Source organism: Oncorhynchus mykiss, chromosome 9, assembly GCF_057628025.1.
Source record: "Oncorhynchus mykiss isolate SJ-2025 chromosome 9, ASM5762802v1, whole genome shotgun sequence".
Taxonomy (NCBI): Eukaryota; Metazoa; Chordata; class Actinopteri; order Salmoniformes; family Salmonidae; genus Oncorhynchus; species Oncorhynchus mykiss.
Window position 1 is genome coordinate 56,912,346 of NC_143030.1, and position 13,504 is coordinate 56,925,849.

General features: G+C 43.1%; 2 protein-coding genes across 22 annotated transcripts in view; both read right to left on the reverse strand.

Moving 5' to 3' along the window:
- Positions 1-3,756, reverse strand: part of kif1b (kinesin family member 1B) — a 106,535-nt gene extending 102,779 nt beyond the window's left edge. For 10 of the 18 annotated variants that reach the window (XM_036988277.2, XM_036988273.2, XM_090184591.1 and 7 more), the window contains exons 1-2: positions 3,322-3,756; positions 2,025-2,188 (exon numbers count right to left, since the gene is read on the reverse strand). In XM_036988277.2, the coding sequence (XP_036844172.1) occupies positions 2,025-2,130 (106 nt within the window). In that variant the 5' untranslated portion in view covers positions 2,131-2,188; positions 3,322-3,756. The remainder of the gene's footprint in view (positions 1-2,024; positions 2,189-3,321) is intronic. The other 8 variants (XM_090184587.1, XM_090184589.1, XM_036988269.2 and 5 more) reach the window with 1 other exon arrangement.
- A 1,194-nt stretch (positions 3,757-4,950) lies between these two features.
- ube4b (ubiquitination factor E4B, UFD2 homolog (S. cerevisiae)) overlaps positions 4,951-13,504 on the reverse strand; it is a 48,021-nt gene continuing 39,467 nt past the window's right edge. For all 4 annotated transcript variants that reach the window (XM_021616118.3, XM_021616120.3, XM_021616119.3 and 1 more), the window contains 8 exons: positions 12,980-13,215; positions 12,582-12,708; positions 12,241-12,385; positions 12,005-12,139; positions 11,094-11,285; positions 9,044-9,218; positions 7,535-7,681; positions 4,951-6,574 (listed from right to left, as the gene is read on the reverse strand). In XM_021616118.3, the coding sequence (XP_021471793.1) occupies positions 6,507-6,574; positions 7,535-7,681; positions 9,044-9,218; positions 11,094-11,285; positions 12,005-12,139; positions 12,241-12,385; positions 12,582-12,708; positions 12,980-13,215 (1,225 nt within the window). In that variant the 3' untranslated portion in view covers positions 4,951-6,506. The remainder of the gene's footprint in view (positions 6,575-7,534; positions 7,682-9,043; positions 9,219-11,093; positions 11,286-12,004; positions 12,140-12,240; positions 12,386-12,581; positions 12,709-12,979; positions 13,216-13,504) is intronic.

Consider the following 13,504-nt stretch of genomic DNA (forward strand, 5'->3'; position numbering starts at 1 on the left):
GGCGGCGGTAGGGAGACTCACCTATACAATGTTAGGGAAACACTGAAGTGACCTGCATAAAGGGCATGTTCTCTCATTGGCTGACAGTCTGGACTATTAATGCATGCGGGCCTGCCTGCCATGGGCAAGACAGCATTCTCATTATACCATCTGCAATGGAGTACTGCTCTGCAATCTGTGCATGTGATAGGAAGAGAAGCAAGACTGCTGCAGCCTCCCTCTCCCCCTCTGCTACTCACCCCCCACAAAAAAAACATAGCACAGCTCAACTCTGCTACACACCACAAGTCACCCAGGGCACCTCAAAGTGTCATTGGCCTAATGAAAAAACATCAGGATGTGAAGTAAAAGATTCAGGATTCTGCTAAAAGCTTTCCTTTGGATAGGTTTGGTCCTTAGGAAGTGCAGGCAAGTGTGGCATTGATGGATGCAATCAACGACCAGCTGGTGTGATTGAAACAACACAAATGACTAAAGGCGACAACTGAACTTCAAGGCAAATCAAAACCAGTTCATGGAACAGGTTGATAAAAGGGTTGTGTTACAGGCTCTGAGTACCAGGTCAATATTATAACAAGGTGTATAACTATCTGACATGAATGAGATGGCGTTTGTCTCATGAGGGTTTTAATGTGCCATTCAAAGACAGGTTTTGGAATAACTATAGTTCACTCAAAGTACATTTTAGTATTTTGTTCATTAATCCATTGTTAATACAATAACATTTTATTTTGCATTTCCAGTCAAGTTTTCAAGACCGAGCACTTTCAGTACACAGGAAAAAAATGTGGATGCGTTTGAGTGAACTATCCCTTTAAAAAAAAAAATGGTGACCCATAGTCACAAGTGGACATGGTGAATCACTGGCTAAAAACATCCAAAAGGATTTGTTACATTGGATAAATCCAAAATGACTAAATGACTAAGGAGGAAAAAACATGACAACGACATCTCCTTTTCCAAATAGCACATCTCTATATTCAACATTATAGCGTTATCCTTATTTTCTCTGTGCTAACAGAAATGTGATATTGCTGTGCTGTCACTTGGACCTTAGCTTTGGGCAGCACATTAAATATGTCTGTACAACATCCATCTGAATCATTGATTCCCATTATATGCTATTGGATGGGGACAAATTCCATCTGCTGATACAGCAACTGAATAGCAATTAAGGCCATTTTGTTTGTTTCAACCTCAACATCTTGTAGAGAGCGCTTTTCTAAATGACAGGAATGCTTATGGTTGAGCTGGTAGCAGCACAGAGGTCCAACTACTCATTGAAAACAGTTTTGCTTTATATCATAACTGTTGGTTTTTCCATATACTGGAACATCCACTTTGATGTTTCATAGTTTGTCTGTTTTCTACATATGAACTGTCCACCTAATATTAAAGGGCATGTTCTCAAAACAGTTCTACTGTCTGCCCTCGAAGGTGCACCAAAAGGCTGCGTGGAGTAGAACTTGTGTTTTCTGGAGTATTCCACGTCAACTCGGGGATGACATAACCACACACTCCAGACCAGTGATAAGCGCTGCTACCAATATCAAATAGTCCCAACTGTGGGACAATGCATTGATGAATAGAAAGGGGGAAGAAAGCCCAAAGAGCAGGCTCTGACTGCATCCCAAATGGCACTCTATTCCCTACATAGGAATCTGGTCAAAAGTAGTGCACTATGGTTCCTGGTCAAAAGTAGTGCACTATATAGGGAATAAGGTTCCATTAGGGACACAAACTGTGTCAGAATGGACCAACTCAGCATTTCTCACACAGACTCCTCAGGCATGCATCTCTTTACAAAGAGGAATTCACACAGAACAGCTTTCCTTCCCTTTTCAGGCTGTTTCTTTTCAACACTGATGCATTTACTTTGTTCATTCTACTGTTTTCAACCAAGACCCCTAAGGTACAGAGCTGGCTTGGGCATGTGGAAACCAATGTGTCATGAAGCTAGATTTGTATCTGTCAAGTGGTCCAAAATATCATGAGGATATCATATGTGTGTATGTGTTACTTACTGGTAGAATTGCCTTGCATCTGAATGATGCATTTTGACTCCTTGCTTGTCTCTCTCGAGTTAAAGGGACGAACTCGGACAGCGACTTTCACAGACGCCCCAGACATGGCAGCAGTTTAGGACTTTCACCCAGTACCCAGTAGTATGATTCCAAAAATTAATCTCCTGAAGAAAGAAAAACTATTACTTTACTTTTGAATTACATACAAATTCAATGCATGTTGTCATAAGTAATAAAGGGATGACTTGTTAGATTCGATACTAGGGGTAAAATAGGTGATAGGGCCACAATGTTGACAAGCTGTTAAATAGCATCACATTTAAATATAATACAAAACAATTGGAGAAACGACAACAGAAGGTCTCAAGTGGATGTCAGTTATCTCAGTTTGTAGGCCAAATGCTCAGACTAGTTTAGAGGAGCCTACAATATGGCCGACTCATCGCATAGAGGCTACATTATACCGATATGCTACATAAATAAATGTCTGAATAAAAACAGTAGACTGCCTATTAGGTATAGCTATTAGTCTACATACTGACAATTTCATTAGGATTGTTAGTTTGTACAATTTCTAGAAAAGGGCCCAGCATCGACTAGAAGAAATCTGATGTTTTCACCATGTCCTTGCAGTCAGCCATTTACTAGCCGAGGCATACGCCCATGCAATTCTATCTACCATATTTGGTATATGCAAACGCACAGAGACCTGGCTACACATTGAAAAATGTTTAGAAAAAATATTTTCGAAATTTGAAAAGGGCTAGTGGAAAACATTAGAAATTGTTGCAAAGCATTTGGCAACACTTACCAAATGTTTGTAAGATTAAGGGAAACAATGTAGGCCCATTACTAAAACCAGCAGATATCGTACTGACGAAATCAAACCTGGGTTTCTTCCTTAGGTTCCTGCCTTTCTAGGGAGTTTTTCCTAGCCACGGTGCTTCTACATCTGCATTGCTTTCTATTTGTGGTTTTAGGACGGGTTTCTGTAAAAGCACTGTGACATCTGCGGATATAAAAATGGCGTTATAAAGACATTTGATTTGAATGGCCTTATATCGCGAACGGCGACAATGACTTCACGCGCAGGATATTCGTTTTGGGATCATTTGCAACAATATCATCGTGCATAGGTAGTCTATTTGATATCAAATCAGAACAAAGTATTTTAAACGTTTGCGATCAGAATACAACAGATTACTAAATTAATCTTAAGGAAAAGCAACAACAAAAAGTCGCTCACTCTACAATAAAAACGGAATGGAATTAAACAGGTAATGTTTAGGCAACTTACTTTTGAAGATCGAAACGAAGACTAGAACACCATAGAAAAGTAGCGAAAACAAATAAGCGTTACAATTAAGTATAATATTGTTCATCAGAGTATGCTCGCAAAAAAATGGTCAAGCCCACTTTTATGAAAAACACCCATTATAGCAGTGTTTAAGTCTCCACCAGACAGGCTTCCACTGCATTCGTTGCTTCCTTGATGAGGTTATTTTCCAGTTCAGATGAAAAGCGGTCGTATATCTGCACACAAGCAAAAAAAAAGAACAGATAGAGTACCTTGATTTACTGAAAAGATTACGTCAACTCCCTTTCGACTAGACTGATTGTCAGTTTGATAAGCCAATGAAATCAGACTAATGCATGAGCAATGCGTTGGGGAGCCAATGGAACTCCACGAAATACGATGGGGCCGTTGCATTTGGCCGTGACGCCATACTGCAGGGTTTCTTACCGCTCCCTGTACCGCTGTCACCGCACTACGAAGGTCTAGACAGAGACCAAAGTGTATAGGCGCCCCCTAACAGGAGAAAGTGTAATTACACAGTAATTCATAGAAATCTTCCCTACAGACTTAAGCATCTCATGATTTTTCTAATGATTTCACTATAAATCAATTGCATGCGTCTTTGCCCCATCTGATTCTAACAGTCCACAGACATAGGAACTCCAACAGTGTTAATCTGCTAAATTGTAATTATTTGCCTACCTCATGCCTTTTGCACACAATGTATATACTCTTTTTTTTTTTATAAAAAAAAAAAATGTTCTGTGTTATTGACTTGTTTATTGTTTACTCCATGTGTACCTCTGTGTTGCTGTCTGTTCACACTGCTATGCTTTATCTTGGCCAGGTCGCAGTTGTAAATGAGAACTTGTTCTCAACTAGCCTACCTGGTTAAATAAAGGTGAAGTAAAATTTAAAAAAAAAAAAAAAAAACAGATATGAAGGATTATTGCCCCTGATCAAGAGTGTGATCCTTGAAAAAAATGTCAAAGGTCATGTCACTGAAACAACACTAATAGCTTCAGAAGTATAGTAGTGAGACAGGCAAACCATTTTGTTGCAGCTTTTTAGCCTGGAAAGTAAGGCTCCCCAACACCTTCAATGCCTGAACGACTGACTATTATAACTTCATTAAATAATTGTTTATTGTACAGTTGCATAGCATTTTTGTATAATTGCTGGACAACTCCTGTACCCTGTAATGCTAGTTAATTACCGGTAGTAATAATCAAGGTGTTTACATACCCTGCCTTCCTACTTATATTTGACAACCAGGCGCGTGGGAAGTGTGCGTGAACATTGTTTATAAATGGCTCGATTCCAAACTAATGGTAACTTGCATTCAAAGGAATAAAGCAGTATTTGATGATGGTGCTCAAACTTCTTTGAATGTAGAGGAAGAGTTGAATACCTTTACACCTATTTGCATTGACATGCTTATTTTTTTTATTTGTTCCAATTGGAAAACAATTACATTACAGTTACGCATAGGAATTCAATAGATCTATATTATCCAAATGTAATATTATGAAGGTCCATTTCTGTAGATTAATCATTAAACCCATTTTGCTTGATATAATTAAATAACCCATCCCAGTTGAAAAAGTAATTTCAACAATAGCTGTAAACCTGTGTGCATCATCATTTATTTCAATTCAAAGTCCTGGATTCCAAAACAGGTATGTGGGTAAAATAAACAAATTCCTGTACAGTTAAAGGAAAAATCCACTCAAACTATATTGGCATTTTGTTCCATTAGTCAATTGTTGATACAGTCCCAAAATGTTTAGCATATCAGCAGTCAAGTTAAGATATTGGACTATCAAGAAGCAGTGTCACTTGCCACGTCATGTTGATGCATTTTGCTGAGTAGAGTTTTCCTTTAAGGGCTCAGACGCACAAATAGCATTTGCTGGCAGAGAGCACTTGGCACCTCAACCTAATTCGCAAACTGATTTTACATATAGAAAAACATTGAGATCAACATTTGGTGAGACGTGTGCGAGCCTTAAGTTATAGTTAGCCACTCCCAATTCACTTCCTACCCCTTCGGTGTTTGCAGATCCATAAAGTAAAAGCAATATACACTACACAGTTAATACCTTTCCAGACCCTTCAGATCTGCAAACTTCGAAGGGTTAGGGCTAAGGAGGAGAGGGACGGAACAAATTGGATCTGAGCATTTAAGTCAGCAACCTGGGTAAAGATTAAGAAACCGTGAGCTTTGAGAGACCTCTTGATGTGGGAGATGTGTTCCTATACCCTGCTGTGGGAGATGTGTTCCTATATCCTGCTGTTTTTCCAATGGTGTTCATGCTACAAAGATGCTTTATATTGTCTTATGACCGTTCTGCTCCATCGTAAGAGGGTTTGCCATGAGGCGCTTGGGAGGTTTTGAACTATAGGCCATGCAAACAAAAATGTATTCACTCGTCTGTCATCAACAGGGAGACAACCAAACTAACCAACCATACATAATTTAAACCAATGCTTCACTTACCACTTTCATCAAATTAAGCCCACAATTAGTTTTTGTTTGTCTACAAGACAATCTAGCACGTTCATTTCAAGCTACATTTTTAAATATGTATTCTCATTTCCCAAGCCTCGTCAGCAAACGGCACAAGATGTGTGCATGTTGTACTGTAAACTGTATGGTTATGATAAACAATATTGTGAATTAGTTCAGCCACTTTCTTTTCAATGTCTTGTTTAAAGTTTTACCACCCAGACAACCAAAATGTATCCCAATCCTAAATGTATCATCCGTCCCTTCATAAAGCTGAAATGTAATAATTCATCTAACAAAGTATACATAAAGTCACAAAACCGAGGGAAAATAAACAATGAATGAAGAAATGCATTCTGCTGCTAAGACCTGTGACAGCTGCTTATCCTTGCAGTGTTACGTATATATGTAGATATATACACAAAGTCATGAGCAAAAACCTTTTAAAAGTCTTAACTTTATTATGTTTCATTTTAGAGCTAAGGGCCTTCAGATGATGACCCGAGAAAATAAGGATAAAGGGAAGAAAAATAAAATCAGGTTTCATTTATTTCTCTTGCGTTTTCCCCCCGTTCTTGATGGTATTTACTTCAGGCATGGTGAATTAATGATGGTAACATCCCTTACTGACGGCGGGGCGGGGGGGGGGGGGGGGGGGGTTGAAGTTGGGCTGTCATTAGAGGAAACGTCCCTGGCCTTGCTTCTCTCTCATCCATGCCTGGATCCTCTCCTTCAGTTCAGGGACTGTGAATAAAGACAATGACAGAGCAGAACGTGAGCACAAACCCATGGGGACCCATATAGTTAATAAAGTGTGCTAGTAGGACATGTTGCCTAAAAGAAAGACTTCAATTCCAACTGTCGAGTGCTGGTCCACTTTATTAATTGATTCATGTTTTTAAGCAAGAGAGTTGAGAAGGGACGGCAGGTAGCCTAGTGGTCAGAGCGTTGGACAAGTAACCGAAAGGTTGCAAGATCGAATCCCCGAACTGACAAGGTAAAAATCTGTCGTTCTGCCCCTGAACAAGGAAGTTAACCCACTGTTCCTAGGCTGTCATTGTTAATAAGAATTTGTTCTTACTTGACTTGCCTAGTTAAATAAAGTTTTTAAAAAAATGCATCCAATCCAAAACGATTCATGCATATATTATGACAACATTTTGTGATGTTTTTATTTGTTTTGGCCTTCGACAAGGGTTTTTTCAGCAGTTTTTTTCCCACTCAAGACAAGCCAAAGTTCGGAATCGGAAGTCTACGCCCTTTTGTCCGTGATCGGTTAACAGTAGGGATTCTTCAATTACGTGTTTGTTGTCATTCAACGATAGAAAACCAGTTTTCTTGCACATTTTTCACTTGAGAAATACTGCACCAAACATTCTCCTCTGCAAAAAATATAAACTTATGACAATTTATTTAGATATCTTAAATTCATTATTTTGAGGAAGTGTTTTCTGGCTACGGTGTTACATGATGAACGAACAGTACTACTACTGTATTCTCGTTTTTCAGTCAAAGGTGTATGCGAGCACACTCGTTCGGTTCGCCAAGCCTTTAGAAGTCTCAATTTTCCGTCAGTAACATTTGTTTCAAGTGGGTACTTGCTTTTCCTCACATATCAAACTAACATATTGTACTACAGGCTATGAGTATAGGGAGTTGCAATTTAAGTGGATATGACTTTGATACCGGTGTGTGCACACATACGTGACTCCAGCATGCTTTCATTGAGCGGCTGTCTGTTGAAGGGGTCAGTGGGGGAGTTGAGAAGGTGGCGGAGGATGATGGCTCGGTCCATGATGTTCCCAGAGGGCAATATCACAGGGTCTGTCATTAGGGTGTCCATCAGAGGATCTGTGGAAACAAACACACACAAATGTAATTTGTATCTTCAATTATGTATTTATTTGCCTTCGTTGTAGCCCTCCCATTTACGCAACATTACGTTTTTTTTGTATATTAAATGTGATATGCACAAATAAAAATATAGAAATTTGCCTTGAGCTGTGTAAAAGTATTCCTACCTGGATGTGAGAGAACAATGTGGTGTCGTGTTTGAATGAGGTGTTGAAAAATACATTAATTAAATTCAGCAAAAATCGACACACTTTCCTCTCTTCAGACAGTGTTTTTACGCACTCTGCAAGTATATTTCCATGCATGTGTCTGCATTCTCAAATCAAAGCATTGACGTCTCGGAAACGCATGCAAGGAAATCATTAAGACAATTAAATTAGCTTACAATTAAACGCTGGGTCCTATCTGATTCAAAAGGATTGGGTTAAATGCGTAAGACACATTTCAGTTGAATGCAATCAGTTGTACAACTGACTAGGCATCCCCCATTCCCTTATATTGAAATCTTGAGTTTGCCGTCTGAGGGTTTTATACATGTTACACACTTAAAAATAAAACTTGAGGGTTTTCTTTAACCCGGGACAGTTAGTTGACACCTCAGATCCACAGAAGACGCAATCTCAATTGCACTCCACACTGCCCTGTCCCACCTGGACAAAATTAACACCTAAGTGAGAATGCTGTTCATTGACTACAGCTCAGCGTTCAACACCATAGTGTCCTCAAAGCTCATCACTAAGCTAAGGACCATGGGCCTAAACACCTTCCTCTGCAACTCGATCTTGGACTTCCTGACGGGCCGCCCCCAGGTGGTAAGGGATGGCAACAACACATCTGCCACACTGATCCTTAACACGGGGGCCCCTCAGGGGTGCGTGCTTAGTCCCCTCCGGTACTCCCTGTTCGCCCACGAAAGTTTGCTGACGACAACTGTGGTAAGCCTGATGTCCGACAGATACTCAAAAAGTTCTACAGCTGCACCGTTGAGAGCATCCTGACTGGTATGGCAAATGCGTGGCATCTGACCACTATGTACTACAGAGGGTAGGGCGTACGGCCCAGTACATCACTGGGGCCAAGCTTTTGGCTCTCCAGGACCTCTATACCAGGCGGTGTCAGAAGAAGGCCCTAAAAATTGTCAGACTCCAGTCACCCTAGTCAGACTGTTCCCTCTGCTATCGCATGGCAAGATGTTCCGGAGTGCTACCCAAAGTACTTGCATTGACACCCCCCCTTACTGGGACGTTGCATCCAAATGAACATACCGCTGCTGTCATGGGCAAATAGTAACAACAAAATAAATAAAAATTTCAAACACTAGAAAGTGAATTTTGAACATTGCAAAGTTTGAACACTTGCCTTTAAACTCGTCAGGTGCGTCACTGTAGTCCATTTCGGACTGAGAGTTCCTTGCGACAATCTCCTCCACCTTCTCCGATAGTAGCTTGAATTTTTCAATGGCGATGGTAGACTTGATGCCGGCTTTCGTCATCTTGGAAATAACTTCCTCAAAGAGTTCTTGACTGTACGACCGCTGGAAAGGGAAGAGAAAGAACACCATGTAAGCCTGGGTGTATTTATTACCACACACCACAGCAAAACGTTTTGCAACGGAAAAACAAAAACAAATGTTTCTTATTGGACAAATTCAGGAAGATCCCACCCAGTTTTGCACCGTTTGCTTCTATTTGGTTCCTAGTAAATATAATTACCTTTTGAAGGAATTATCACAGAGGCTTTGGGATGTGAGTGTGTCATTCTACCAAATGATTACAAAATAGCAGAGGTGCATGGAGATGGCAGCCTGTGTTTGTGTTTGCTTAGTCCGCCTTATCGTACATTGCTCTGTTACCTTTTTTTGTATCTTCATTAGCACACTATATATGAACCCAAATTGAAAAACCTCAAAAGTATATTGTTCTCTCTCTCCACCACCCTCCCATCTCTACTCCACCACCCTCCCTCCCTCTCCACTCTACCCTCCCACCCTCTCGCTCCACTCTACCCTCCCTCCCCACCTCTCCACCCTCCCTCCCCACTCTACCCTCCCTCCCCACCCTCCCTCCCCACTCTCCCCTCACTCCCCACCTCTCCACCATCCCTCCCCACTCTTCCCTCCCTCCCCACTCTTCCCTCCCTCCCCACCTCTCCACTCTACCTTCCCCACTCTACCTTCCCCTCTCCCCTCCCTCCCATCTCTACTCCACCACCCTCCCTCCCCACCTCTCCACTCTTTCCTCTCCACTCTTCCCTCCCTCCCCACCTCTCCACTCTACCTTCCCCACTCCCCTCCCTCCCATCTCTACTCCACCACCCTCCCTCCCTCTCCACTCTACCCTCCCTCCCCCTCCACTCTACCTTCCCCACTCTACCTTCCCCACTCCCATCTCTACTCCACCACCCTCCCTCTCCACTCTACTCTACTCTACCCTCCCTCCCCCTCCACTCCACTCCACTCTACCCTCCCTCCCTCCCTCCCCCTCCACTCCACTCTACCCTCCCTCCCCCTCCACTCCACTCTACCCTCCCTCCCCCTCCCCCTTTTTTTGTATCTTCATTAGCACACTATATATGAACCCAAATTGAAAAACCTCAAAAGTATATTGTTCTCTCTCTCCACCACCCTCCCATCTCTACTCCACCACCCTCCCCCTCCACTCTACCCTCCCACCCTCCCTCCCTCCCTCCCCACCTCTCCACTCTTCTCTACCTTCCCTCCCCACCTCTACCTTCCCTCCCCACCTCTACCTTCCCTCCCTCCCCACCTCTACCTTCCCTCCCTCCCCACCTCTACCTTCCCTCCCTCCCCACCTCTACCTTCCCTCCCTCCCCACCTCTACCTTCCCTCCCTCCCCACCTCTACCTTCCCTCCCTCCCCACCTCTACCTTCCCTCCCCACTCTTCCCTCCCTCCCCACCTCTATCTTCCCCACTCTACCTTCCCCACCTCTCCACCCTCCCATCTCTACTCCACTCTACCCTCCCTTCCCCTCCACTCTACCCTCCCTCCCTCCACTCTTCCCTCCCTCCCCACTCTACCCTCCCTCCCCACTCTACCCTCCCTCCCCACTCTACCCTCCCTCCCCACTCTACCCTCTCTCCCCACTCTACCCTCTCTCCCCACTCTACCCTCTCTCCCCACTCTACCCTCTCTCCCCACTCTACCCTCTCTCCCCACTCCACCCACCCACTTCACCACCCACCCTCCCCACTCTGGGTTCAGTTACTTAATCTTTTCAAATACTTTGACGGTTTGCTTGAGCCTGCCTGGAGTGCCAGATGGGTGAGGTTAGCAGTGTGGGGACTTTTCTATTGGTTTATTAAACAAGGCAAGCACAGATAAAGTGTTTGAATCAATTTCCCAATTCCCCAATTGTTTGAAAGCCAGGTGTGCTACTACTACAGTTTACCTGGTCGTCGGCGATGGCCTTGGCAAAGCGGGCACAGTCAAGTTGCAAGTAAATGTCAGTAAGCTGGTCCAGGAGCTTTTTGGGCTCAAAACCATACTTCTCTGGGTTCTCCACCTTCAGGTCCCGGCACTTCGGCCCGCAAAGCTGCTGGAGGTTAAAGTTCAGCATGGCTGCCAGACGAGGCCCCAGCTCCTGGAATGCACAGAGCAGCGAGTTAGGTCACCAGGAAAAATATTGTCTGCATCCATGAATAGGAGTTGTTTATGATTACTGTTGAAGTAGGCTTTATACAGTAATATGTATCACTTTGCCATCCCTCCCATACTGCTGCACAGTAATGTTCTATTGTTGGCAGAAAAAGAAAAGGGAATGATGACCACCACTAACTAAATAAAACACTTCGATTTTGTTTTTGTGAGGCTTACTTTTCCCACCATGGCACTCTTGAAGAAAATGGATGAAGGAAGATACCAAGCACAAACAAGTTGGTTTGTTTTCATGTTTTTAAATATTTATCTCAAAATATTTTTTAAATTAAGGCTTTTTAAAATTAAGAATCTTTTTCAAATCAACAAGTGCCTTGATGTAAAAATAAGCACACAATACATTTTTCAGTTTACTAAGTGGTTACCATCGTTCCCATTTTTCTGCCAGTCATAGACTACCCTTTTCAAAGAGCACCTCCACGGCCTTCGTTTTTAACCCATTTGAGCACACCAGCAAAAAAAAAAATACTGTCAATGTTTTATTTGGCTGCTGTGTGGGGGCTGTTGACAACCAGTAAAAGTCATTCTAACCGCATATTTGTCGAATACAACATTTGCAAACTATGTTTTTGCGCCCATTTATCCCTTTATAGACCGGAAAGTATGAGTAAAATATGTTTGATCCCTGGTCAGAGTGGTACTTACGGGCCGGAGGAAGGGCTTCTGGACCTGCTTGGTAAGGATATGGAACATGTCAACAGTCTCTGTGGCCAGTGCCAGGTAGGAGCGCGACACCCGCTCGTCCTGGGTCAGCTGGGACTGGCGGCTCTGCTGCTGCTCCTGAGGGAGAAAGAGTCGTTAGGAATTATAAAGGCGCTTTGTAACACGTTAATATGCGCTTCGTAATGCATTATGTTGTCCCCCGGTAATTCCGTACTGACCCTGGGAAGCTGATCCCACTGCTCCTTGTTCTTCATCTCCTCCTGGACCTCGTGGATGCGCTTTAGGGACTCCAGGCTCTCGTCCAGCAGGAAGGTGGTGTCGTTGATCAACATGTTGATGTAGCGCACAAACTGCTTGCCAGAGCTAAGGGGAATGGACAGATTGATTCACTAACTAGGAGGATTTCGGAAGCCAGTCGAAGTCACACAAACTGAGTCGGAGTACATTTTACATGTAGCATTCAGCATGACTGGACAGTGGACAACTTTTTAGACCAGGCTATCACCACAGAATTTATTAGCTGACGATACCTATTAAGTTGTGATTCTAGCCCACTTACTTGAACTCCTCCAGGAATGTGCCGTGGTGGCCCATGTTCTGCCAGAGGCTCTTGAAGATGGTGCTGATGTGGTAGCGGATGGTGAACTTATCGTAGAACTCGCTGGTGGCACCGGTGTGCTCCACATCTGTGGAAAGGAAGGCACACAAGAGTCAGTTGCATGTGAGAATCAGTGCACTTGACTCCACTCTAATAGCTTTTGCACACTACTGAGTGGAGCCAAGTTGAGCCGTACTGTGATGGTGTGTTACACACCCACTATAGTTGATAGAACCATTCTGGAAAGAAGAAAATATCCAAGCCAGCACAATAAAAAGTTTGTGTTCATGCAAAAGTGTTAAAATTGTGCAATGTGTCTAGTTTTGCCCCTCCCAAAATGCTGCACCAAGTAGTCACACCTGTGTAGAACTTCATGAGGGCCGGGACCAACTGTTTGACGGACAGGGGGTGGTTCTCCATCATCTCGGAAAAGCGCTGGGTGCGCAGCTGCACCGCCGGGTTGGTGACAAAAAGCACTTCCACCAGCTTGGCGATCAGGTAGGGGTTCCGGATGTAGTTCTGACTGCAGATGAACACCACCAGAAAAGTGACAATGTCCTGGACGCAGGGCTCATACAGGACCTGAGGGGAATACCTGGCGGAGGATAGAAAGGGGAGGCTAACCGTCAGTCAAGAGCCATTTTCACAGAAGATACCTTTTCAAAAAATACATGTCATTTTATATTACCCCCATTCAAACAGCCCCACTTAGAAATGTCATTTATTTAAAAAACAAACCACATTTTGTGTCCATTAAAATAACACCAAATTGATCATACAGACATTGTTGATGTTGTAAATGACTATTGTAGCTGGAAACGGCAGATTTTTTATGGAATATCTACATAGGCGTACAGAGGCCCATTATCAGAAACCATCACTCC